General features: G+C 41.2%; 2 protein-coding genes across 2 annotated transcripts in view; one reads left to right on the top strand and one right to left on the bottom strand.

The window, feature by feature from the left end:
• GABRR1 (gamma-aminobutyric acid type A receptor subunit rho1) overlaps positions 1-6,446 on the top strand; it is a 29,081-nt gene extending 22,635 nt beyond the window's left edge. The window contains exons 7-10 of the mRNA XM_064707520.1: positions 713-853; positions 1,309-1,461; positions 3,196-3,392; positions 4,228-6,446. Of these exons, the coding sequence (XP_064563590.1) occupies positions 713-853; positions 1,309-1,461; positions 3,196-3,392; positions 4,228-4,515 (779 nt within the window). The 3' untranslated portion in view covers positions 4,516-6,446. The remainder of the gene's footprint in view (positions 1-712; positions 854-1,308; positions 1,462-3,195; positions 3,393-4,227) is intronic.
• Positions 6,447-10,041: 3,595 nt separating this feature from the next.
• PM20D2 (peptidase M20 domain containing 2) lies at positions 10,042-27,068 on the bottom strand. The gene is made up of 7 exons (XM_064707519.1): positions 26,560-27,068; positions 26,335-26,483; positions 22,636-22,778; positions 19,463-19,617; positions 16,964-17,099; positions 12,662-12,769; positions 10,042-12,156 (listed from the first exon to the last, which is right to left on the bottom strand). Exons 1-7 carry the CDS (start codon positions 26,992-26,994, stop codon positions 11,954-11,956), a joined length of 1,329 nt encoding a protein of 442 aa, XP_064563589.1. The 5' UTR covers positions 26,995-27,068; the 3' UTR covers positions 10,042-11,953.
• Between the last annotated feature and the right edge of the window lie 679 nt (positions 27,069-27,747).

The raw sequence follows: 27,747 nt of genomic DNA, 5'->3' as shown, positions 1-27,747 counted from the left end.
CTTATGCCTGTTGACCCGAGTATGATGCACATATGAATTGCCCAGGTTTCACATAGCAAAATTTCAAACTTTTGGCTTTTTTGAGTTATTTTCTTTTCCTTCTTAAGTTTGCAATAAGAAATGACAATTTTAATTCTGTTTTAATACATTTGTATGTGATTTATTTTCTCCCTGTGTGAAAAGAGCTTCTACTAAACCCATCTGAAAGGATTAACATTACTGTTACTTCCATGTGTATTAAAAAACAAAGTTATGTTCATGTGTATATCATAGGCAGAAATCTTTTTCTCCAAGAGTTTTTTTCTCCTGCATGCCTCAGGCTATTGTTTGTTCAGATTACTTCTCTGATTGTTCCTCTCATCACCCCAAGCAGGTTCTTTCTGCTAAGGCTCCCTTTCTTTGCTTCTGATTTTAGGAGGTTTACAGGAAAGAATTGTTCAAGTTCTGATGCAGTGGGTTACTTGACACACATATTATGTGTGTGAAACTATGATTAGAGAAACAGGAGGGTTAACAAAACGTATCAGGCATCAGGCCTGAGGGCTGTGACCATGAGCTAGTCCACTCCTTGCCACAGCCATACCCACCACCTAGGTGGGTGGCATTTGGGAATTTGACCTTTTCAGATGGGAGCTCTCTGGGTAAGCCCTGGACTGTGGGGGTGGTAGCAACTGTCTTAGTGCACTATCCTGAATTTGCTCTGCTTCCCTAGATGCCTACACTGAAGATGACCTTATGCTCTACTGGAAGAATGGGAATGATTCCCTAAAAACAGATGAGAGGATATCACTGTCCCAGTTCCTGATTCAGGAGTTTCACACCACCACAAAGCTTGCCTTTTACAGCAGCACAGGTGGGCAACCAGAGCACCTTCCAGAGCTGGGCAAAGAAAGGTGAAATCTGTCTCTCTTGCCCTTGGCCATGGAGCATTGTCCACTGGGGTTCTCTCTGTACCCCATCAGAGCTGCCACTCTTCTATACCAAGTTGGCTGTCCCTGCCACACACTTCCACCTTAATGATCATGTAGTCTGGAAAGATAATCCCTCTTCAAGGTCATGCCAAGTCTTCACTTGAATTAAACTCTCTGATTGATAGGCGTTATTTTCCAGAACTGATCAGCCCGAGAGATGGTTAGACTTTGATAGTTGGTTCAGTAAGGAGTTTTTCTGTAAATTGCAGTGATCTGCACCATTAACTGTGTTTTCATAAAAGAAAAGTAGTCACTTTTCCCCTGGTGCAGCATTGCCCTATCTGAAAGCAGGCAGGTGTTGGTGTAACTCCTCTTTTTCACTCTCTCTGTTTCACAGGGTGGTACAATCGCCTCTATATAAACTTCACGTTACGCCGACACATCTTCTTCTTCCTGCTCCAGACCTACTTCCCTGCCACTCTCATGGTCATGTTGTCCTGGGTGTCCTTCTGGATCGACCGCCGAGCGGTTCCTGCCAGAGTCCCGTTAGGTAAAAGCAATCTTGTAGTCAGCAGACCTCAGGGACAAAGGCTGCAACCCCAGCCTTGACCACCCAGGTGAAATCCCTGGTGCCATGCTCTGCCCCTGTGTTGCCTGCAGGCACAGAAATCAGCTGTGCCACACACAGGGACAGGGCATGTGTCCCCCCGTGGCGCAGACTCTCCTCATGCCAGGAAAATTGCTTTCCCTGTTTGGACAAGATGCACCTGGAATGAATCAGAGAGCAAACATCCCACTCTGCTTTTATTGCTCCAAACAGAGATAGGGCACGTGTACAGCCAAGTGTCAGCACCCTTCACATGTACAGCCAAGGTGTCAGTATCCTTCAGAGACTTCAGTGAGCGAGAAGGTGAAAATCAGTATCAGCAGCCCTTACAAAATTTCAGTTAATATTGAGTTTTGCTAGAGGAGGGAGGGTGGAGGTAACAAAGCTGAGCTGTGCCATGCTGTTTAACTTTTTAAATGAGTTTGCACTGCAGTGTGAGGGATTCAGCTTCCCTTTCTGCAGCATCTTTTTGAGGGATGAAGCCATATGTCACAGGAATCACCATAGGAGCAGATCTGTGATATGGACATAAATCTTCTTCTAAAGTGGCTGTTTTGCCCTCAGCAAAGTGCTGTTTTTTTGCAGATTCTGAGCTCAGGCTTTCTTCCTCTTATTCCAGGCAACATGCCTCAGGATCTTATTTATTTTTAAAATCACATTCCTCAGTGGAGAGAATACAGAGAGACACAATAGAGATGGCAATAGAGCAGTTTTTCAGGTCTGAATTTAGAAACAGCACTCATTGCCTCAAGACATCATTAAAAGAAGCATAAGGGTATGGGCCGTGGCTTTTCAGAAGATGTAGGCACTGCCTGAGCAGTATTTTTGGCACCTACATACTCCTGTGAATTCAGTCCTTTGTGCTTACATAATTTCAACTTCCAAAGTAATCACTAATGTGACATAATTAGTCCCTGAAATGAGAGGGCCATGGAGAGGCTCTCCCAGAGCCAGGGTAATGCTGAACTACAGCGGCTCCTGCCCTTGCCCTGTGCTCATTGTGCTTGCCCAGGGTGTAACGTGGGACAGCCCTGCCTTATGGGGCACCATTATTCCCTGATTTTGCTCCAGTGAAGGCACAGACCAAGTGTGAGAGTCAGCTGGGGACTCTGTGACATCTCATGATGCAGGACTTCTCAGGAGAAGTCCAGCATACAGAAAACACAGGGGAAACATGTAAAAGCAGCAGCTTCACTTGTGTCCATGCTGTGGGGGGGTTAAACTAGAAGCTGAGATACTCAGAATTATAGAATCATAGAATATCTTGAGTTGGAAGGAATCCATAAGGATCACTGAGTTCAAATCCACATACCTGTACCCCTCCAGGGACTGTCCTGAACCTAGAATGGGGTGCAGCCAGCACAGGGTCAAAGTGCTGCTGCCTGGCCCTGGGATGGGAGGCTGGGGGAGTGGTGAGGAGCCAGACTAGCAACATCCTGAGAGCAGAATTAGAGCTGTGCTCACCAAATAGACAAGAAAACTGGACAAGATACATTTGTCCAATTACAAATCAGGGCTGCCAGGACCCTCCTCAGGCAGTGAAACTTATTACCCAAAAGTGAAAAAAAATATTGCAAGGTAAATTCAGATGTTAGGAAATTGTAACAACTGCTGTATTTGTGATGAAGAGTCTGGCTTGAAAGCATCTTATGGTCTCTTCTACTGGTGAATTCCCAGGCATAACCACCGTGCTGACCATGTCCACGATCATCACTGGGGTGAATGCCTCCATGCCTCGTGTTTCCTACATCAAAGCCGTGGACATTTACCTGTGGGTCAGTTTTGTGTTTGTCTTCCTCTCGGTGCTGGAGTACGCGGCTGTGAATTACCTGACAACGGTGCAAGAGCGGAAGGAGAGGAAACTGCGGGACAAGGTGAGGTTTTCTATCTCCAATGTCATTTTATTGCCCCTGGGAAAAGGTGTGGCAAAAGTCTGGAAATGTTCAAAGCTTTGCAACTGCAGCTCTCAGCTGCCTGGGGAAAATGCAGTGTGTGCAAAAAGACACCAGCAGTGAGGCATTGCAGGTTATGAAGATTTTGCACACACAACCCACACCCAAGCTCACTGCTCTTTCTTTGGAGTCTGCGTGGGCTAACTTAGGTATAGTCCTCCACTGCCTGTACAGATGGGATGGGTTTAGGATTTTACCTTTAAATATTTTTTTAATAGTGTAGATTAAAACCTGTGGATAGAATCAGTTGAATTCTGAGGTTTGGGTTTCAGATAACATGACAGATATCCCCCACTTTTGTCTGTGCACAGTCTAAACTTATACACAGGTTGCAATTTTCCCACTCTGCCCTTGTTACATTAAATCTAAACTAAAATTTCAGCCTAAGGGAGTTTCTCTCCTGCCCCAAATGAGGCAGGCTTCATTCCTTCTTGTGGTTTCCCTGTCTTCCTCTGATTTTCTCAGCTACAAAGCACAGTTCCAACCTTTTTTTGCGCCCTGGTACCTGTGCCTAAACCAAAGGAACTTTTCCACAGACAGCCCTGCTCCCTCCCTGACTGTACCTGTGCCTCACAGACATGGAAGTGGAGATGGAAAACGCTCCTGCCCAGCTCCACCGTTTTGTTCTCCCTTTTGCATCCCAGCAGCCTGAATCCCCCAGGCCTTTCCCCACCTCTGTGGGATGGGAGGAGGAAAGGGATGTCTGTGAGTGTGTGGACACAGCTGAAACCCCTGCTGCCCCTGTCTGTGCCTACAGCCTGCCTGTGCCTGCAGCCTGCCGCAGCCCCGGGCCATGATGGTGGACGGCAGCTACAACGACGGGGACGTGAACGAGCTGGGGCACTTCATGTCCGAGGACGGGGACAAGCAGGAGCGGATGATGGTGCAGCTGGCGCTGGGCTCGGAGAGGGGCTCGGCCAGGAGGAAAAACCAGAGATACGTCAGCATGCGCATCGACACCCATGCCATCGACAAGTACTCCAGGATCATATTCCCTGGGGCATACATTCTCTTTAATTTGATATACTGGTCCATTTTTTCATAAAGATTCGTAACTTTAGTCACAGAACATTGTGACATGAAATGAAAGTACAATCTCATAGGCTAAGAGAAAGAAAATAGGGAATAGTTTTATTTGGAAGGAAGATTGAATTTTTCCAAATTTTTTTTTTATTAGAGGTAATTCACATGTGGCATAAATAATTGTGGAAGTTTCACATGTCAGCAAAATATAGGATACACAATCTCAAATTTTGTACTTATTTAAAGATGTGCTATGTTCCTTCTTGTGCCTCACAGGCCACTGTAAACTAATTTAACAAGTGACTATAATTGCCAGTTGCTTATATATGGTGCATCCTCCATTTTGTGCCCCTGAAATCCTAATTCTCTGAGTACCTGAGTGCATGCATCTCTCAGCTCAGCACACTGACTACATTCAATACCAATAAATACAAGAATATGCAAATACTTGCATGTTTGCAGGATGAGGTAATTACAAACACAAAATATCCAGTACTGGGAAACACTTTGGCAAGGTTATTATTGATGGCTACAACTTTCACAGCTTAATGCATGACTCAATAGCAGTACTGCACTGACAGGTCCACATAGCAATACTTTCAGACTTGTGCTTTGTCTTAATAGTATTTAAAACATGGAAATATTTCCAAACTGTCTTGACTAAGAGTTTTAAAATACGAATTGCAATGTACATTTAACAAGGAATGAACAAAAGCCAGACTTCCTGTAATACTTAACCAAATCCTCTGGGAAACACAGGAGCTCTCCTTGGATCTGCTTATTTGGGTCACTGGTAGCTTTGCTCTTGAGATTCCTGGGAATGGGTTTCTCTGCAAAATGATCCAGTGAAGACAATGTTATCTATGAAAAAACCCCAAACTACTTCAGGAGAAACCTCTTTCCTCTGATATAGTCTGGGTATTGCCAGCCTGTATAAGCCTGAAAACCTGTTGCAGCCTGCAATGCCAGCAGTAGTTGTAATTCACTTTCAGGAAAATCCAGGTTCACCTGTTTGTAGTAAAAGCATAACAGAAAGGTGCTCAACAGCTGACAAAGCAGTAGTAAGGACTTTACAAGAGATACCATGCCAAAACGTTTGGAATAAAGTAAAAAAACAGCTTCCACCATAAGACAGCAGCTCCACTGCAGACACAGGTACAAATGACAGAATCTGCTTTCATGCTGCATGGCCCCCAGCATCCTGCAGCCCACCATGCCCTCAGAGAAGGCTCAGCACTTTCCAGGGCAGAGCAAGGGAACACAGCTGCAGCTGGGGGCAGCTGGCACTGACTTAAGTCCCAACTCTCCAACACAGTGTCTGCAGAGCAGCCTGTCAGTGTGAATATACTCCATATGGAAAAGGCAGAATCTGTAATACAGAAGTGATAAAATAGTTCAGAAAAACAAGAATCAGTTGAATGGAATCAGGGGCCTTTACAACACCAGCAGCACCAAAGGTGTCTCAGAATTGTGATAATTCAGTTTTTCTGCTGCTACATGATATACACCTGTGTTCACAAAGCTACCTGAGGGTTTGCATTCACAGGACTCCAAACACCACATGCTTTTGCACAAAATTGCAGAATTCATTACTGCCCGCACAGCAGATACTCTCGTGTTTTACAGGCAGAGCTGCTCTGAGCATCAGACCAAAGCAGTTGTGACTCCAAAAGGAGAGTGAATCTTCTTACATGACACCTGCCCTGTCCTGCCTGTTCTGTCACTCTACCATCAGGTGTGTGACACAGTCATTGCAGTTGTTTGAACACTGCTGGTTGTTGTTTTTATTTCTTATGTAAATAAATGTTACATAAACCTACTCAGCATTTCTTACAACTGCTAAAATTGTGACCTGAAAAACTCCCTACACTCATCTCACACAGCCTGCACTCCATAGGTAAGGCAGTAAAATCACAAAAGCTAAACATCATCAAAAACCACACTATAAGATAGTTCTGGTACTTATTTCTACAGAGATTTTTTTTACATGCACATGTACTATCATACCTTATTTTATCAAGTCCCCTTCATAGAATATTAGTCTCCTGTAAGTTTTTACAAGAGATTAAAAAATTGCCTTTTTTTTAACCTGTAAACATTTCAGTCAAATTAAAGTAGAAAGGTCACTCTGGTAAAAGCAGATAAAAGGTTGACTTCCAGGTTTTCCCACTCTACATTAATCTTTATTCCTTATTCTGATGACAGCTTTCCCCACAAATAGATTTTTTGGGCAAACTTGCACAGGAATGTATTTAGATTCTCAGTATTGCAAGAACCCATTTACTTCTACAACTTAAGAATAGCATGAACAAGAGTGCCAGATTTTATAGTAAGCTCTTCAGCTCCATAAGAAGCTTAATGTTCTGTAGTTTTCTGCAGTATGGTACATTCCTTTATAGACTCATTAATCTCATACTACATACATTATTTGGCATCTGATCAGTATATTAAAGGAGATTTTGAAGATACAAATGGGAGCTGGATTTTGAATTCACTGGCTTTCAGTGGGAACCTAGTTTCCAACTTCCCATATGATTTTTCAAAATTTCCCTTCTAGCACAACCCCCTAAACTGATTCCCCAACCTCAGTGTTTGGATTTACACTATTAATTTACTTGTGTTTTATTTGGGAAACTCTAGTGCCTTTTCAGTCTTATATAAATGTGTATATACATGTACTCTATAACTACAGGATATGTCATATACAGTCAGTGTTTGCTATCAGCAACTGTACTCATTAAACATATTTACATATGCACTTTTTTGGCTTTTAACCTTTCACTGTATAGGTTTTGTATCCAATCATTAACACTCTGCTCCTTTCCACTTCTACAATAACTCAAAGAGGTTTGTTTGCTTTTGTTTATTTCTAGAAACACTGAAAATCACAATAAAACTTCACATTTGTACAGCATCATGTGTTTTCTACCTTCAAAAGCATGATCTCCGTGAGTTTATACATGGAGAACTCAGGACCTGAACCAGATGAATACCAAATGCATCCTTAAATCTGGTTATGCAGGTAGGGCTGGAGAGTCCCAGAGTTTCACAGCAGGGCTCTGATGAGAAGCCTGGATGCAAACTCCAGATCACCTTGATGGTGACACTCAGCTTTCCATCTCACACAGCAACTGAGCATTACCTTGCTCTCCTTGCTGAGGGTGATACTGTGCAATTTCTGTGAGATGAACCCAAAGCCCAGCCAGGAACCAGGCTGTGTGCAGAAGGCAGGTCTGTGTGTATTGTGCACGGACACAGGCTCTGCCTGTGAGCACCTCTAGCTTTGGAGGCTGAAGCCTTTGGCAGTCTTTAAGGATGATGATAATTACTGATAGGGTGAAGCAGCAAGGAGGCAAACTTCAGTCTGCAACTGAGAAGCTGCAGATATCCCATCCCTGGGAGTGTTCAAGGCCAGGCTGGAGTAGGAAAAGAGAAGGCATGAAGAACTAGATGGTCTTTTAATCTCCCTTCCAACCCAAACCATTCTGTGATTCTCTAAACTCTAGAGCCATTATAACAATAGCCAGTGAATAACGACAGGCACAGCACCTCAAAGTTTCAGTGGCAAAAAGCCCCACTTGAAAGTTACAGCCCATTTTTATACAGTTTTCAAAGTCATCCTGTTTAATTCTAATTAATTAGTAACATTCTTGCCACTCAATTCATTAGTTAGAAGGTGCTTGTGTGTGTAAGACTCTCTCTTTACACAAGTGTTTACATATTTTCTTCACAGATTCTCTTGGGATAGACTTTTTATTTCTCACAGGTGCAACCCGTTTTTCTCAGAAGGATAGACTGTTATGCAAAATTATTTTCATTCCTAGAATTCTTTCTCATGGGAACTGAATGGCTAGCTGTTAATTCAGCTGAGGAAGGCCTGATTTTATAAGGCCTTTCTTTTATAAGCTTTTACCTGCATGCAACATAAACAAGAGCACCATATTCTTACACTATCCACAACCATATGGACTCATTAGGACTGAAGCATTGGGCTTCTCACTTTCTTTTTAAGTAAGGACATTAGATGCAGTTGCAGCTTGAGAAAAATCCTTAGTGAGTTTGTCAGCTTCTTCTGGCTTCCATTAGTGCCTAGAGGAATCTAAACCAGCACCAATCTTATCCAGCTTTGGCTTAGTACAGTCTGGGTATGAGCCCTTATGCAGGATGCACTTTTGCTCCCCAGTAAGAACACAAAATGTGGGTGGCAGCAGCAGTCAATGAAAGAATTTGGTGGACAAAGGCTCTGTGGAGGGCTGCTACCTGCAGGACAAGGAAATGGCAAACCTCAGGGGTAAAAAGGAAATAATGTAGACTGACTTTTTCTTTGTTATTTCAAAATTATTTATTCCTAAACATTTTGCTCTACATAAAAGTCTGTTTTCAGGAATGCTGTTAGCAAGTTATGAGATCACTCAGTGAATACTAGAGAGACTTCAGCAGCTAATGTGTCGTGACTCTTCCTCCGAGGAACACAGTCCTGCTCCTTGTGACTGCAATGGGAGCAGGTACAGAGCACTCACAGTAGGGAGAAGCAATTACAGACATGAGATTCACAAGAACACAAAACTGCATCCCATTTATGGTTTGAAGAGACTGCTGGGCTCTTCTGCACCAAGAACACAGCAGGTTGCAAGTTCTTGCCTTCAAATCTTTTCATAAAAAATAAACCCATCACATTTCATGTTTTATTTTTTGTTTTGCTTTGTACCTTTTGCTCAGGTCCTAAGATAGATACTAAATAAGGAAATACAATAGTTTGGTAGGCTGGCAGAGGCTTTAAGTTCTTCACAACATCTGGACATCATCACCTCATCCTTTCACAGCTGTCATTTGCCATCAGCAGTTCAGAGTAATTTCAGGCATTACAGTCCATTACTCACACATTTTGATTCATTACTGAGAATACTATTCCTGACAAATATCCCAATACTCTGAAATTACAAACAGCTTGGGGAAGACTGCAGTTAGGGCAACTTAAAAAGCATGCTGGGTATTTTCATGTATGCGTGATTTCTGAGCATGACTGAAAATCAAAGTTTAATTCCCACAGGAACTAAACTTTTCGCATACATAGTATCACTGTGATAGTAAAATTGCAAGGTTAAATCCCAGACTGCTTTAGTTCTGGACCTCAAGAATGAACATTCTGAGACAAACTGGAATTAGCTCACATGGGGAATTGAGAAAGGAGGCTGAAGGAGAATTCAAGGATTTGGCAAATGAAGCCAAGGTCACCTGACCTAGTGCTGGTGATAATCCCACCTCAAACTGGAGCTAGACCAGCTTTAGCCTAACAGAGACCCTTCACAAGCTCACATTCTAACTTATTCTATCAATTCCAGCATGTTTTAACAGTTAAAACAGCCATAGGATTATAAAGACTAACATTAAATATGGCATTTGGAAAGCACTAACCCTCACAAATGCAGACCAAAATGGAGAGCTTAAACCACCCTCAATCTTACATATTGGTAACACACTAGGGGGCAAAAAGAAAAAATCAAACATGCTACTCAATCATCCCAATATTAAGCAAAGGACAAGAAAATTCAATCACAATTAAACTCCTTTATTAATATCAACTCATCTTTAATCAGTACTTCAATTCCATTTTTATTCCAGCAATGATTACAACAAAATGAAGACATGCTTTTACTTCAGAGAAGTTTAATTAACTGATCTTGGATATGATGCAGCTAAGAAGTCTGAACAAAGAGAATTGAGAAGGCTTTAATGCACATCAGCTTGTAGGAAACATAACAATACAGCATGTGCTATCTATGTGGGATCCAAACACTCTATCTTAAAAACAGCAAAGCAAGAAGTTAAGCAGTTCTTGCAGGAAATAAAAAGCCACGTGTGCTAAGGAAATCAATGCACTAGCCTGTTAACAAAGTAGATCTTAATGAATTACAATTGTGTCTGAGAATGAGCAAGGCATACTGTAAATTAAAAGTTAAGGACAAAGTTCCTCTGACAAACCTTAGAACAAATTTCAGGTGGATTTAGTATTTAACTTACTATCCTGGACACATCTTTAGCTCAGAGTTCCACCTTCACCTCTTTCTCACATCCATCTGTGAAAACCCTTTGCTAATGAAAACAAGGATACTGGTGTAAAATTGCAGTGAATATAGAAATGAATAAACTGTAAATGCTGAACAGAATTTTAGAGTTTACCATTTAGAGACTGTTTAAAATATATATATATTTCTGAAAGTCAGTTATTCTGACTTCCTGAGGAATACAGCCTGCCTGCCTTCCTTCCTGAGGCTTCCAGAAGTAAGTGTGCTGAGGAAAATGTTAATCAGGAAGTTGCTTTCTCACTCCATCTGTCCACTAACTTCTTTTCTGTGTACTCACAAGATCCTTTAACCAGTGAATCAAAAGGCATCCTAACATGTCTGGGTACACAAAACACCACCTAATTAAAACTGCAGTATCAATGTCCTTGAGAAGCAAAATAGCAAAGATTAAATGGACTAACCACACAAAACACAGAAAGGATGACTGGCAAGACTTTACAGATCTGCTGCTTAGGACACAGGAACAAACAGGTTACAAAAGCCAGCAGTCCTCACTGCAAGCTCCTCTGAGATTACTAGAGAGACTTGCACACAACCATTTATTGCCTCATGGCACCACACTTGTAGCTTTGTCACAAAGATTTCCACTGGTTTAGATAAATTTATACACCTCCTTCAGGTCAGTTAAGCTGATGCAACACCTTGTGTGGACACCTGTATTGCCTCAGAGTAGAATTCTTCTTAAAGTAGTTTAAAAGTATTGATTTAATCAAATAAATATTTAGCTGCTTTCCAATTTTGTGATGCATGACTTCTCCACAACACCCCCAGAATTTACTAGGAGAAAAATCAACACATTTCAGGACAATCAAGCTTTTCAGATTGCACTCCTATACAAACAGTCCTCTCTTCCATTGCTGGAAGTTACTGTTATCAAAACCAAGTATATTTCCAAACATAGCCCCTTCTCTCCAGTGACACCAGCTCATTTTTTAAGTCTCCATCTTGTCCCAAGAAAAGTGACTGACCAGAAATTTAATAAAAGCTTCACTGATCAGATTCAGCATATGATCACTGAATGAAAAGTGCTTATTTTAGAACAGAAAACAACCATACTTCCTCTAAAAAGAATATTAATATAGCACTACATGGAAAATCACTGACAAGGGATCTAAACACTATAATTCATTCAAAACTGGAAATTAAAGAGAACATATTTGAGATCTCTGTATGAAAATCATCACCATAGTGAACACAAACATTACAGCTAGATGAAATTTCACATTTTTGAAAGCAATTATACTATTTACTTCTCCTAAAGTCCAAATTAAATAAAATCATAATTTGTTCAGCTATGTATTTATCCAGCCCCCATTGGGATTTAAATACAGCATCTCCATTAAGTCAATGCTACTGAGAATGTTTTAATCAAGTTTAGTGTGATGCACATGCTCCTTCACCAACACCAGATTCTCTTTTAGGTTCTACTGTATTTGTTTGTTCCTCTTCTTTCAGCTTCACTTCTCTAAAGTCTTCCCTGACTTCTTCTAACAGACCTGGCTTGAAGATGACATCCAGTGCTGTCATTGCCAAAGCCTTTGCTGTGCGCAGGGCGTAGAACTGAGCAGTCTGTGACCCTGCAGAAAAAAATGTAAGGGAATTTCAGCTTAGATTACCAATATTCAACCACTTGCTTGCTGCACAAGGGATATTTTATAAAGTAAGATTAGAAGTTTCAGCTTCAAGAACATTTTCTTAAACATCTACTTGCATGAAGTAAACCTATTTTTCCATGCCTCAAGTACTTAATTTTCTGCTACTGACAAAAACAACTAAGACTGAGAACAGGAATGTTGAGTGTTCATATTACGCTCATCGGAAAACGTGGAGTTTTATAAGCTAGCATTGTTACATTTCCTGTATTTTAGGAGTAAAAATTACTTATCTTTCAGCTCAATTTTAGAAATTCTTCTGAATATGCTGTTATAGATAATCCTTCTAATTTCTTTTTTATCTTTTAGTATGAGGAGTGGTTATCCTACCCATATACATATAACCTCAAACACAAACCAAGAAATTCTATATTTGTCAGCTTTTTCTGCAACTCTACAATTAATGTTAATTGTTTTCACTTTCACTCACCTGCAGCTTCTGTGTACTGCTCAGTGTGATTCAATGCATCAGAGCCAATATAAAAATAAGGATGAATCCCAGGGACCACAAATGTAACATTTCCAAAGTCCGTCGAACCTAGAAGCAGCACAGATATTTTCTTAATAAAAGTGCTTAATAAAAGTTTTGACTGCTGTAAGAAAATGATAGACATTCTCTCCAGCCCATGTCTAAAATGGAGTATCCTTTGCCCCAGATACTAAAATAAGAACATTTCTAATGAGCCATTATCCATACAAATATATCCTGTCACCAAGGTGTTTTTCCCTAACTAGCCATCTTCAGGAGCTGCCTCCAGTGCACTTCTGATCAATGACCAGTTACTGGACTGCAAGGAAGATGTATCAGCATGTTCTTATTCCTTTTACTGCCCATTTTTATCAAGCATCTCCTGACAGTAAGCTGTTAGTTCAGAAACAGGAAAGCTGCAAACCTTGGGCCTGTCAGGCATTTCAGCCATTTCCCTGTTAGAGCCTTCAGAACTAGGCCAAACAATTCCTGCTTCTCACCAGTATGCAAATATTCAGCATTCTGTAGGGGACTAAAGTAGAAACTATTAATCTTTAAACAAAAACAGATTGAGGGTAACTGGTTTTACCCCCATGTGTTTTGATTATTCTCACTGATGGAAATCTCAACAGCACAAGCACCCTTGAAATAAAATCAGAAGTAAACTCCAGATAAAATGCTAGGTCTTTGTAGACAAACACCTGATAGCAATGTTGCAGATTTCAATGATGATTCTTTCATGCCTATCACTTTCAGTATGTTATCTAGCCCTTATCTCACAGCCTTATCTACTGAATGGTGTCATCCCAAAGTAGAAGATTCTTCACGGTAAATCATCCAAGAGTCTACAACTACATCCCAAGTGGCTTTGGCTTTTTCTTTTCCCCCAAACAAGCAACCCACTCATTATTTGTTAAAATCACATTTTGAAGCTGGAGAAATCAATGTACCACTTATTGTGAAATCCAGGTACCAGAGGAACCATTGTTTTTTTATCAGGGAAAAAGAGGGATGACCCACTAAGATTCCAATTAACTTTCTGGGGCCAGAGATGAAAGAATTTGTTTCTTTAGTAATGGTGTATAAAATTTTTTTAACACATCAGGTAGCCTCTATATTTGTGATACTTTATGATGAGAAGATATTGCTAGTGCCTTAAGATTTAGTAATTAAACAATGGAAAAACACAGATTTTACTTGGAAGCCTACAGTTATTGAAAGTGAGTCCACAGAGCCTACATTATGAGGACAAGAGTTTGCTATTTACTCTGCTTACAAATAAGGGAAACAGCAAAGCTTGTTCAAAAACATCTCTTCCCATAAATTCAGGATGCATTTGAAGAAAATCCAACTCTTGGCACAGCAATAAGTCATTTTAATTTCCAGTAGTCGGTACTACTGATTCCTTCTTTGGCCAATCTGGACACACAAACCAGAAGTTCTGCACGCTCCAGACTAAACCAAAGGTTCTAGACCAGCCTTTCTAAGTCCCAATACACAAACTGCTGCAAAGACTGTGCTGCCCTTTTCCCTACTTCCACTTAGCAAATGAAACACTAGAAATTTCTCAGCATCATAGCTCTCAGTCATGTCATTCCTCCTAAATTCATATCCATATTCAATGTACTACCAGGTGATATGTTATTTTTGCTGAGTAGAAGACATTTAAATTGGGTATTTTCTAGCAACATGGAGAGGCAAAATGCAGGCAGCTTTTAATAAAAATCTAACAGCTAAATCTTCCCCTCTATCAGACAAAATGTTACACCCTTTATGGGAATAAGATAGAGGTATGTTTAGAACATCAGGTGTTTAGTAATTTCCATAAAAACACCTGAAATTGTGTGCTTGCTAGACACATATCAATTGGCATTCTTTCTGGAAGCACAAGTAATTGCAGTTACCAATGCAATATACATAATCCTGTGCTACCTTCAACAGAGAGATACTGGAGTTCCAGCCTCTCAAAAATATATCCTGAAGCCTCTTCAAGTCACTGCATATTTAGTGGAGTCAGTATTACCACAAACATGAACAGAGGGGAAAACACAAAAGATTCCAGGAAACATTTATATAGAGTCCCAAGCTTCAAAAGTGGAATTTTCAAATATACTAGACCTTCTTCTTTATCAGTTTTGTGCACAGGAAGCCAATGAACCCCATGAATACTACATTTTGACTAGATTAAGGTATCACAGGTGTGGGTAAGGGCTCAACTAAGCCCTGTGTAACTAAGCCATCTGCTTTAGGAGGTTATGGATATCCTGTAGTAAAGTCCTACGAACAGCAGCAGGAGAAACAGGTCCTGGCACCTGGTCCAAGCTGGCTCAGTCTCACAGGATGTCACACCCCTGGCTGTGTGCCTGTGGCCTGAGGTGCTCAGGGAAGCCCTGGTGACGCTTTTCTGCCTAGAGTGATACCTGGGAGCAGAGCCACACTAATGCCCACGCAGAGGTGGCAGCGAGTGCGCCCAGCTCTGAACGACTGTTCTGCTGCACAGACATGGAGAAGCAACTGAGCTATCTTCCTTCCCTTTCAACAGAGGAAACTGACATCCTAAAAGAAAACATTGAAAACCACATGAAAACTAAACAGAAATAGAGGTCTTGAAAAAGATGACACAAAATACTCAATCCCCCCACCAGAAAAGGGTAGCATACAAAGTTCCACTCCTATGGCTCTGGAGACTGTGCTTTGTTATTTGTCCTGAATTCCCACTGCAAAAATTCAGAGGAGAAGCTGTGAAAAGAAAATTCAGTAAACCCTACTGCAATGTGAGATAAAAAAAGCAATTGCTCAAGCACATTTTGACATTTGACACGCAATTCAAGGACAGGACAGTCATACAGGGAGTTTTGGTTTAAGCAAGTTAATTGTTAACATTGAGCATATCATATAACTTACATATGAAAGCCCTACTGCAGCTGGGTGTCTGTGGAAAGTTCACTTCAAGACCTCTGAACAAAAGCAAAATCACTGATATACATGATCATCCTTACTACAGAGGTTTGAAAGAACCAACTAGCAGAGCTCCAGAAAGTTGCACTACAGTAAACATGTTAAGGTTCCTCAGTCTCCTTCTTTGGCTAAACAAGCAAAGCAGTAAATCTTATTTGTATTACACTGAAGAAAGTAGGAAGAAATCTGTCTTAAGTTATCATTTGTTTTTAAACACGAGACAATGAACCACTTTAATTTGAAAGGCAAGTAAGAAACAGAAAAAAATCCCATCACCATTAGATACCAAGAATTTCTTTAGATACAATGTCTCCCCTACCCACAAAAAGGAATTTGGAGAGCTGCTCCTAAACACCAAATTTGTCCAAACTCCAAAGACAATCTGCATTTAATAAAGAGAAGATAAGTACTACAATCAAATTAATTAAAATAACTTTTTACTGAGAACAGTATCTTCCTTCTAAGAGAAAAGCCTGTAGCATGAATGGAGTAAAAATGTTCATAAATACAGTTAAGATCAGTAGTGAAGGCTCAAAGTATGAGCAGAAGTTGAGACTTGAACAGAGCTCCTGTAGGAAGATTCTGAAAAAAAAGTGTTAAGGATAACAAGAAACCCACCTAAGCATTCAAGAATTCCCATTGCTGTTACAGCTCAGAGACTAAAAAAGTTAAATTGGTTAAGACATAGTCAGGACCCAAAAGTGAACACCTACTTGAAGAGCACCCTTTGGAAAACTAATCCGTTGAACTCATAAACTAAAATTAGAGGCATGTAATTACTTGTTAATGAAAAGATTAAATTAGAGTTAGTGAGATACTTAAACTTAAAGTTATAAATCTCTCCAAAAACTCCCTCTAAAATAATTGCTAGATTCTAGTATATTTGTTTATATGTAAGCTTGGAAAATGTTATTAAACAAGGTTCCTAAAAAAAAGGTCTCATCCCCATTTATAGCAAACCAGGATTCTGTATTTTAAAGCCACAGAATGAGAGACAATTCATTACACATGCTCATATTCTCAGAAAGACTGCTCTTAGCTTTCTATTCCTTCCCCCAGCCAAACTGCTTATTACTTGAAATATTTTCAGAATTATTATAAGAAGGTGTTTACTGCTTTTCTTACCTCTTAGTTTCTACAACAAATAGAGAAACGCAGGCCAGAGATATAAACCTTCTACAGAGCTTTAGCTTTGTAATTTGGCTTTTTCTTCTGTGTTTAACTTAGCTCTAATTTGTTATTTTATACACTTGAAGCTTGATCAACCTAAGCTTAAGATACAATGAAAAATGCAGCTGGAGTTACCTGACAAACCATTCAAGATAGCATCTTCTGATATAAAATCTATTCCAAGCTTCTTTCCATTCTCCTTGTAAATTTTCTGCAGGCTCTTATTTGGAAGCACATTGTAGTAATCATTTTCACCACCTTTTATTTCCACCTAGACAAAAACCCCAAATCACTGTAAGTTTTTCTCCAGTGTAAGCCAGTTCAATGTAAACAATCTGAAGGCCAAAAAAACCCCCTACATATCCAGACTTCAAGCCCAAGGCAAAACAGACGTAAGCGCTAAGTTTATTTCAAAAATACAACATCCTGCCAAATATTACCCTCCATCAAAACACTGCTGATGTTCTGTTCAGCTTGCACTAGACAGCCAAATTCCAGAAGAAAGGATTTCAAAATTTTCTCCAAAAACAGGAAACAAATATTTCCTGTAACAGTGTCTAATGATTTTGTCTGCAAGTACTATTAAACTACATAGAAATAAACACAGGCTTTTATCAAACTATGTTACCTTTTTTCAGAATGCTTCCAATAACTACAGCCCCATTCATGACATGGCTTCATACAGGTAAGAAATTTGAAAACAAATGGAAAAAAAAAATCTATCAATGTCAAATTTCAAAAGAGGTTTTAACTTTCATTTGCATAAAGTGCACTTTCTGAACCTCTTTTCCAGATATAGTGAAGGGGGCACAGTAGGAAAACAACTTTTAACATTTCAAGAAGACTATAAAAGTGACATTCACATACCCCATATCTATTTGTTTTGATGATCACATACATTCTTTTTACTGCTGAATTAGTCATAAGCTTGTAATTAACAGCCAAGTAGAACCATCTATTTTAGCAGCACAAAAAAGGTAATCATATTGCTTGAACCAGCTAGATGAGACACACTTCCATTTACTAAAAGCAAAACAAATGAGAATGCAGAATGCTAATTGAAATATCATTCAATTGCTATATGAGCCTGCTGCTTAATGGGGCAGTGGACCTAATGACCAAGAATACGGGGAAAAAAACAGACAGAATACCCAATACCTGTTTTGCTTGTTTCTACAGGTGAGGTTTGCCATCAAGCCTCCCAGGTCTCTGAGCCTAGCAGCACTATCTGTAGGATAGAAGCATCACCCACAGCAAAACAAAAAGAAATTACAGGACACTTAAAGAAATTGAATGTACATGGGATCAGGCAGGATGCATCCAAGGATGCAGAGTAAGAGAAGCAGAAATACAGTCTGGGAGCCATTATTTTTTTAAATGTCACTGAAACAGAGGGCTGTTCCAGCTCACTGAACAACACCTAAATGTCACATCCTCTTGAAGGGCCAAGAGTGAAAACTACACACTCCTCAGACCATCCTAGTCTCAAGTTCCCAGAGGGATTACAAAGCAAATAAATCCTCCTAGAACTCATGCCCAGGCTCAAGAATCACAAGGTGATTGTGAGCATCCACCACACAAGATGGAACTCATTTAAGAGTAGATAGTGCATGACCAAGCCTAGCTTTGCATGACAACACAACTGGCTCAGATGACACAAGACATGCAAGCTCCAAGTGTTTTATAATCAGCAGCACAAAATACCACATTGCTGCCTGTTACTGTAGCACCCATCTGCAACTGAGACTGGTGCCATTAGCATTTTAGTATTTTTATTACTGATGGAGTCAACCCCTGCGACACCACAGCTGGTGCTGTGTTTGTTTGGTTTCTCCTCAAATCAAGACTGGAGCTAGGCCAGGGGAAGGCCACCAAGATGATTGAGTGGAGAACACAATGTACAAGGACAGGCTGAAAGAACTCGATCTGCTGAGCCCTCACAGAACAGAAGGTTAGTGGGGCATCTTACTGCTGTCTAGAGTTACCAGATGGGAAGGGTACAGGGAAGGCAGGACCAGACTTCTCAGATGTCAGTGATCCAACAAGAAGCAGCAAAGGAAATCCTGTTGGATACAACAGAATCACAGAGGGTTGATGTGGGAAAGCACCTATGGAGGTCACCTTGTCCAGTTCCCCTGCTCAATCAGGGTCACCTAGAGCTGCTTTCCCAGAACCATACTGAGGCAGCTTTTGAGTATCTCCAAAGAGGGAAACACAGCAATCTCTGCAGGAAACCTGTGTCAGTGCTCAAGTCATTGCAGCATAACCATTAGGAAAACCCTTGCTCACCACGAGGTGTGTAGAGCACTTTTTGAGAGAGGTGGTAGAATTTCATCCTTGGAAGTATTCAAAAGTTCACATGGCACTCAGCAACCTGCTCTAACTGGTCTTGCTCTGAATGGAGAATTAGACCAGATGACCTCCAGAGGTCTCTCCCAACACATATTCCTCTAGGATTCTGTGGCATTCTATTTATAAACCAAAGCTTTCTTTCAGGACACAAAGCAACAGAACAGCAAAAAGTGTACCAGTAATTTAGATTTACTTTGGTTAAACACTATGCAGACAGAGTAAACACTGATTTCCTGTTCTGGTCTGTGTAACAGACACACATGACATTGAATATGTTCTTACCTTGCATCCTGTGGCCACTGCTGCAGATTTGAAGCAGTTTTCAACCTTCTCTGTCAGAACAGAAAGCTCTTTCCTTGAGGGAGCACGCAAGTAAAACTCTAGTTCAGTGTAAGAAGGAATGATGTTAGGTTTCACACCACCATTTTTTATTACACCTGCAGAAAGGGAAAAGTTGTGTTGTCAGTATTAAATGCAATTGTTTGATCTTCAGCCCTCTCATTAAATTCCTGGGTCAAGAACTAAAAACATATAAACAAAAATAACAAAACATCAGCTGAACAAGAAATACAAGGAATGTAAAAAATGCAGTGTGTGGACAAAGTTTCTTCATCATGTCACATTACATGTGGAACACGTACATGTCTTTCAGCACAATTTCACAGCATTCTTTGGTTAGACATCTGTTTTACATCCCAGAGTCAAGCCAAACTAGCATTTCTAATTAATCCCCTAAAATTCAATGCATTGGAGCCATAAAATAATCTGCCTGCCAACAGAGAAAAGAATTGCTAAAAGGGATAACTTGGAGACCAACTTTCAAATGTTTCCTCAATTAGAATGTTTCCAACTTATTTTGTGATCTTGAAGAAAATCTGAACAATTTTCTCAGCAATACTGAAACAATGTATGTATTGCAGTGCACAGAAAGTTCATTTAGATTGCTCATTTTAATTCTTCAGAAATATTGGAATGTATAACACATACAGCTTTAGTCACAAGCGCAGTTTGAGCTGAAAGCGCTCCCTCGAGGGAATGTGTGACCAACTACATCTTCTACCATTACAACATCAAAGGCATTTCCATAAAATACAGTAATATTTAGATATTTTGACAAGAACACATGACAGATCCCAGTTTCACAACAGATGTAACTGCACTAACAGCTAGTTGTTTCCAACAGGGTGTTTCCCTGGTCTTCTACCCTCAATTTCTATAATGTGGAATTAGATTTGTTTTCTGTAGAACCTGAGAAACTTCTACCTTAAATGGAAATATTGCAGAAGTTACTGATGTGTGTCACTGAGGCCTGAAGAGACACACTATATTGTTGTAAACAGACAACAAAATATTTATTTTGGTGCAGAAAACCCATTAGGATTCCAAACTTCACCTCCAGTCTCAAATACAGTCCAAATACAAAACAGTGTTGAATTAATCCAGTATCAGTATTTGTCCATAACAATAGGAACAGCTCAGATGAGAGGGACAGACATCACAGAAAAGGAAGCAGTAAGTATTCATGCAAATTTAAATGACACATATCCATAACAAACTTTCTCAGAACAAGTAGCTTCATGAGTAAAGAGTTTTCATTTGTCTTGTGCTGCACAATTGTAAGTGGGACTGGAGAGAGTCTGAATAGGTCTACAGTTAAATTTCAATACAACTGCAATATGGACTGGACAGCAGACCTGAACTACAAGTAGGCTGCCTGCACACTGCTGTAGCACCCAATTTGCCCTTCTGGATGGAAAATCTTATTTACAACCTGCTTAATACAACTTCTGGAACAGGAAAAAAAAATCTACATTCCTGTTTTTAAGGGGGCAACATATACTCCACTCATACACAGGGAAGAAAGATCACATCAATATCTCAGATGAACTCAAGACAATGATATTTTCAGTACATGAAGCATTGGTTAGAAATTCTAGACTTCAAGCAATAGAAATTATTCCAGCTTTTGTAAGTGGGGTAACACTACTATTTTTAGGATCACTTAATTCAGCCACTGATTATACAGAAAGTCTACAACATGAAGTCTCCTACACAATGTTGTAAAGAAAGCATTTCTAAAATTCAGTCTCACTCTCTGGCTGCTTGTCCTTTCCCAGAAGTAATTTAAATACTTCCACTTTGAAAAACCAGTTTTATGGCAGCAGTTGTATCAACACAGTAATTTCAGTTTTGCTACTGTTCAGGAAGCATTACCTTAGAAGGCCTTACTGTTTAGGTACTTAGAGTTTTTGCCAACATTACCCATGTAACCTTTAGAAACTAGAAAGAAAGCAGTATTTAGGGGTTTAGGCTTAGATTCAACAGAAAACTTAGGCACCTTCAGCCTTAAACCTGCAACACATGGGTTGCAGACACCAAAACTCTTAATTACGTGCCTTGTTTTCTACAGAGAAATAGGACAGAGAGGCTGTGCCTGCTGTCTGAAATTCATTTGGGCATGCTGCACAGCAGAACTGCAAATAGCTTCATCTACAGTCAAAAGGATTAGGACTCCATCCAGATACCCTGGACAGAAATGCACATTTGAATTACATACAGCATAAGCAGCCAAGATACATAATGATCAGCTCAAAACATCTGGAAAGATTTTTAGCTCATAACAAACATTTCAAATAAACAGCTCTACATTCAGAAGTCCCATAGAATTGGCAATGTTTCTTAATTTCAACTTGGCAAAAGTTGTGCTGGGTGCAATAAGGAACTCTGGGTTTATAGCTATAGGGCAGCTTCTCCTCACTTTTTGAACCTTTCTCACTGTACAGGTAGAAATGAACAATGTTGAAGGAGGAAAAATTAAGCTTAATGGTTAACATGTCTTTCTGCAAATTGGTCTTTCTAATTCAAAACCTACTAGATATTAAATATAAGAATACAGTGAACATCTAGTTGATTGGGCTACTAACCAGGACTATGATCTTCTGCCATCACTTGTTCTTTGTACTTCACCAAATAAATTTCATTCCAGACCACCAGACCCTTCCAATAAATGCCATCTAATTAATGGAATGTCTACTCAAAAAGTGATGCAGTAAGTAATATCTCACTTTCTGGAACTATTTAATCTTACATCTTTGCAAATTCACATATTAAGGAGTTCAAGGCCATGTACCAAAATAAATTTTGCACTTTTTTCTTTTTTTTTTCTGAACTGCAACTTCAAGACTTAGAATTGATCTAACCTCTACCTAGGCATCAGAGTCCCCTTTCAAATCTGACCTCTCAGCCTGTTTTGAGCAGTTAGTTCTGGACACTGACATCACTGTAAAAATTGCAGACACACCATTTAAATGAAATGGTGCTGTTTCATAATATTTGAAATGACTAAACTAATTTAGTGCTTTAGTGCAATACTTTGGAATGTGTGATATTCTATGTTAGTACTTCAGCAGCCTAAACTCTAACTTGCTGGACATTAGGTTTAAGAAAGATCTCACCATGAACTCTCCAGGTCGGTTTCATCTGCTGTCTTAAAACAGACAGATTGTTGTAGGCAAGAACAGCAGCATCTAATGCATTAACTCCTTCCCAAGGATAAGCAGCAGCATGAGAAGCTTTTCCATAGTATTTCACAGTCACACTAGGAAATAAAAGGCATTGCTTATTTGTTTCTCATTCACTGAAAAAAAAAAAAAATCTTTGAAATGAAAAATGTCCTTTTGTTCCCACAAATATATGTTATTTAAATTTTGGTCAGCATAACACCAAACAATTTACCTGGCACTCGACTGTTGCATAGATAAACTATCTTTGAGTGCAAAAAAAACCTGAAAGACTTCTAGAAAAGCAGCAGAATGGAATGATACCAAGAGCCAGTCAGGCAAGGGAGCGACTGGTGACATCATTATGTAGCCTTTTCCTGAAAAGTACACATTTCACATATTAATTAAATTTCTCCTCTGCTTTTTTTATACTGCCTGACTCTTCTGAGACTTTAAGTTAAAAACACTCTTCTCAGAGGGTACCAAACCTTTTTCTCTGATTCAAAACTGGAAGTTGAGCGTCCTAATTCTTGTCAAATAAACTGTGTACAATATCTAAGATAGCAAAAGCACGTAAGACCACATATAACCCATGTCTAAAAAACAAAAGTCAAGTTTTATGAGTATGGAAAAGCACAGCCTATTGTAAAATACACATTATTATACCACAGCAAGGATCTTCTCTTCTTGCACCCTTCTAAAAAGGTGGCAGAAAGGCTTGCAACAAGGAGGAAATCTAATGCAAAGGCAATCCTCCAACTTCACAGAAGTCATAAAATATTGCACCTTAACATATCCAGTAAAAATTAATGCTTTGCTTCATCTGAGGGCCACTAATATTAGCTTTACAAAGTAACTTAGTATTTTAGACTGTTTATGAGAACTGTTTACAAAAGAGGAAAACATTAAATACTGACATCTACATATATGGTCTCACTATTTATAAAATACACAAATCAATCTGTACTCCATATCCACTCCTTTATAGAAAAAACTCAATCTTCAAGCGTTCCTCCCACCCCAAGACACACAACCTGTCTCTTATCCAGCCTAACTTGCTTGTCCCTCTGTCTTGCACAAATGCCAACTCAACCAGTTATCCTGAAGTGACCCCTTGTGCTCAGAACCATGCCACAGCTGCAAGTTAACACCAGCCCTTAAACTCTGGAAGGAAAAGAGGGACACAATGCAGTGTACTGTTGCAACAGGAAACATCTCTTACTGCTCCTGCAACCCAAATTAGGCTTGCCTTTTTCTATCCCCACTGATCTTCCAAGACAATCACAGAACCCATTCTCTAGACTAGGAATTTTATTTAAAATTTCTTATCATTAAGAAATGTAAGAAACTTGTCCATTAATATCCCAAATATTAGACTGCAACCCCTCAAATCAACTCACAAAGATCCCTGGACATTCTCAAAAAAATAGAAAGAAGGCAAAGTACAGCAGAAAGTCATGCTGCAGTACTCTCTTCCAGAAAGAACATGTGTTTCTTATTAAAAGAAATTCTTTCAGCATTCCTTTACTTGTACTTTTGCTACACAAATGTCACAGACACTCAGAAAAACCCAAGAGATTTTGCAGAATAATAACACCCTAAGCCAGTTTAAGAATACCAGCAGAAGAATGTGGATCCTGTTTGTCCAACAATAAATAGGCTGATTAAGTGAAGAGTAATTGAGTAAGAATCAGCAAACTTTGGCATGTATCCACCACTTATCCCAATATGTTAATCTTATTTCAGGCACAAGCCAGTTTTCAGAACTGCAGACACAGAAATAGTAGCAACTTAGTGAACTCCAGTCCTTAAACTCCCTGCCAACAAGCAAAGACCAATGAAAATTAGAAAAGCTGTCTGTCTACCTTTGAAACCTCACAATTACATAAAATATAACAAACTCAGCATTTCAAGCTTTTGGAGGTAATAAGTTGTTTCACTCAGCACTTCAATTCCATGCCTCCTCCATGTTCAAGGGTTTAAAGGCTATCTAGGACTTGCATCCTATTGCAGACTCTGACCTCTGAAAAGAGATTTCCAAACCTTACTGTATCAAACTCAAAAGGCTATTGCAAGCAGAAAGACAGAACTATCACTGAAAACTACATCTTGAAGATTATAATATGGTCCTAAGGTAAAGCAAAGGCAAGTTGGGCTAAGTCTTGAAGGAAGGTACAACAACCAGTTAAGACTCTTTAGAAAAAACACGAGGAAGGAAAGTAGCAGAGAACTGGCCAGGTGATGAAAATTAACCCTGTCTGTTTTACCATGTAACTTGGCATTTACAGAAGCAAATTATCCACTGGAAACAGCCCTGGTAAAAGCAAAATGGTCAGTAATATCAAGCATATCAGAGCTAGACAATAGCACAAACAATCTGAAAACAGTTCCCAGTACAAGTCATAAATGACTGGAAAATTACTTATTTAAATAAATCAGAATTTAGTCTGAAACAGTCAAATGTAATACTTGCAAAAGCTTTTGCACTGGAGGGAGTTCACTAGTGGAGACTCTGCAAGGTAAGACCCTCTGGCATCAGGAATCACATAAAAATAGAAGAATGTGACATAAAACATAGGAAAAAAACCTGCTGGCAGACTACTGCTGGGACACTGTGGAAACAGACATTTACAACACCAAAGGAAGAACAGCATGGCCTTGCAGACTGGCAGAGAAAGAAAAGAATGAAGCTCCAAAGCACTTTTTAAAAATCATGTACTTAAAGACCAAGCAATTGCCTAAGAGTTGATTGCTTGAAAATGGCTGAAGAGAAGTCTCACACGTGCCAGCTGTCTCCAAAATTGTAAGGAAACACTATGGTCCTTGCAGAAGCTGAGTAAGATCTAAGGCAATTGCACCTCATGTAGTGTGTACAATTTTAGGGATGCACATCCAGCAAGGTGTACTTTAAGGCAAGCCAAGTGACTCAAAGCTCAAGTGAGCCAGTGCTGTCTCTGAACATCAGGGCCAATCAAAAGAAGACAAGATAAAATTTTCAAAGAGTTATATGGCTGGCAGAAAAGGCAGCTGTGTAGGGTAGGACTGTTGTCCATCCTGACACTGGGGGCAAACACGAAGGAAAGACAGGTACTACTATGGATCAAAACCAAAAAGTTGATGTGAGAGTTAATACACACAACACGGCTCTGACTAAATTTAGTATGGAAGTTACTACTGATCCAAAGTTCAGTCAGGCTTAGCTGGCCAGTTATTTTCAAACGGAGGAAGGCAAACCTTCCAAACTGATTAAAAATGCATAGAGAACCACGTAACTGGCATCCAGGAAAGCATAAAACAATGACCCTTGAGACCCTGCAGTTGTATCTTTAAATTCTACTTCAACAGATGGCAGGATTTCTTCAAAAGAAACGCTTAGAACCATTATAACAAAAGATGGATTTTTGGGATATGTGGAAGATTATCTCAGATCAGTCAGGGATTTGAGCACTAGGCTGAACACAGCACTTTGGAAGAATGGCTCCGAGTGCCATTCCCTAACACTAACCTGGCTCCTTAGCTGACAGCAGACACCTTTGTCTGATGGGCACCTGCAAGGCTCCGAGTTCAGCCACTGCTAAAGCCAGCCCCCTTCTCAGGAAGGGGACAAAAAGCTAATAACAAACCATCTCTTTGCACCTGAACCCACGCACTCACTCATGCTCGGCCACGTCGGGCAGGTAAGCAGCGTTTTCTTGCGAGGGGTGCGCCATGAAAACCACATCCAGGCCATCGAACGCCCCAGCCTTGATGAGGTCTATTTTGCCTCCTCCTTGCTCTTCCGCGGGGGTCCCCAGCACGGTGATCTGCAGCACAAAGGCACGGAGAGAGTCAGGGGCTGTCAGGGAGCGCCCACCACCGCTCCCCCGGGAGGGCTCGCACCTGCACGGCCACGGGCTCCGCCAGGCTCTCCAGGGCGGCCTTCAGCGCCAGCGCGGCGGCGGCGCCCACCTCGGCGATGAGGTTGTGGCCGCAGGCGTGCCCCAGCCCGGGCAGCGCGTCGTACTCGCAGAGGAAGGCGAGGCGGAGCGGGTCCTGCGGGGCCGCCGTGCCCCAGTCGGCGCGGAAAGCGGTGCCGAGCTTGTAGCGCGGCTGCACGGCCCAGGCGGCGCCGGGTAGGTCCCCGCCGGAGAAGAAGCGGGTCAGGGCGTCGTGCGCCTGGTGCTCCGCGTACGCCAGCTCGGGACGACTCCAGATGTCGCGGCTCAGCGCGCCCAGACGCGCAGCGTTCAGATCCACGCTCTCGCACGCTCGCTGCTTCAGCGCCTCCAGCGCGGCGGCGGCGGGGCCGCTCTCCGGCGGCTCTTGCGGCTTCATGAGGCCTCGGGAGCACCGGTCCTCAGCCGAGTCGCACCAACCGCCCGCACCTGCCCTCCGGCGCGACACCTGCGCTGTTCCCCCTTTTATCGCCTCTCTTCGCCGCGAGGCACGGCGGGAAATGTAGTTCCCAATCACGGCCTGGCCTGCAGGCGGCGCCCAGCCGGAACTCCCCGCCCCAGCGTGCCTGGCGCGGCCCTTAGCCAGCCGGCGGAGGTTCGGGGGCCCGCCCGCAGCCCGTGCCGGCTGCGCTGCCGGGGCCGCTCACTCAGGCCCCCACCCGCGGGATCGCGGAGGGAATCGGAAGGGTAACGGTGGGAAACTGATAGTTTGAAGTAAAGACAGTACCATAGGGAAAGCAAAAGCCATCTACACAAGCAAAGCAAGGAATGAATTCCCTGCTTCCCATGGGCAGGTGGGTGCTCAGCCATGCCCAGGAGAGCAGGGCCCCATCACACCTCAGGGTCATTTGGGAACACAAACGCCATCGCTGCAAACGTCCTCCCCTTCCTCCTTCCTCCTGCCTTATGTACCGAGTGTGATGTTCCATGGTCTGGAATGTCCCTGTGGTCAGTGGGGTCACCTGTCCGGGTCACCTGTGTCTCCTCCCAAGCTCCCCCAGCCTGGCAGCAGAGAAATCAGGAAAGGCCTTGGCTCTGTGTAAGCCCTGCCCAGCAATAACAAAAGCATCTCCACATCATCATCACTCTGTTCAGCACAAATCTAAAACACAGTCCCGTGCCAGCCATTGTG

Source organism: Zonotrichia leucophrys, chromosome 3 (genome assembly GCF_028769735.1).
Source record: "Zonotrichia leucophrys gambelii isolate GWCS_2022_RI chromosome 3, RI_Zleu_2.0, whole genome shotgun sequence".
Taxonomy (NCBI): Eukaryota; Metazoa; Chordata; class Aves; order Passeriformes; family Passerellidae; genus Zonotrichia; species Zonotrichia leucophrys.
Note: the sequence above shows the minus strand (reverse complement) of the source record. Positions and strands in the feature narration are given on the sequence as shown.

Bases quoted from the DNA above. Each gene is read 5' to 3' on its own strand.
- PM20D2 (XM_064707519.1), bottom strand. From the start codon at position 26,994: ATGAAGCCGCAAGAGCCGCCGGAGAGCGGCCCCGCCGCCGCCGCGCTG. The intron at 19,618-22,635 runs GTGAGATCTTTC...CCCTTTCTGCAG, and splicing joins ACCGACCTGGAGAGTTCATG to GTGTAATAAAAAATGGTGGT. The intron at 12,770-16,963 runs GTAACTCCAGCT...TGCTGCTTCTAG, and splicing joins TATCTTGAATGGTTTGTCAG to GTTCGACGGACTTTGGAAAT.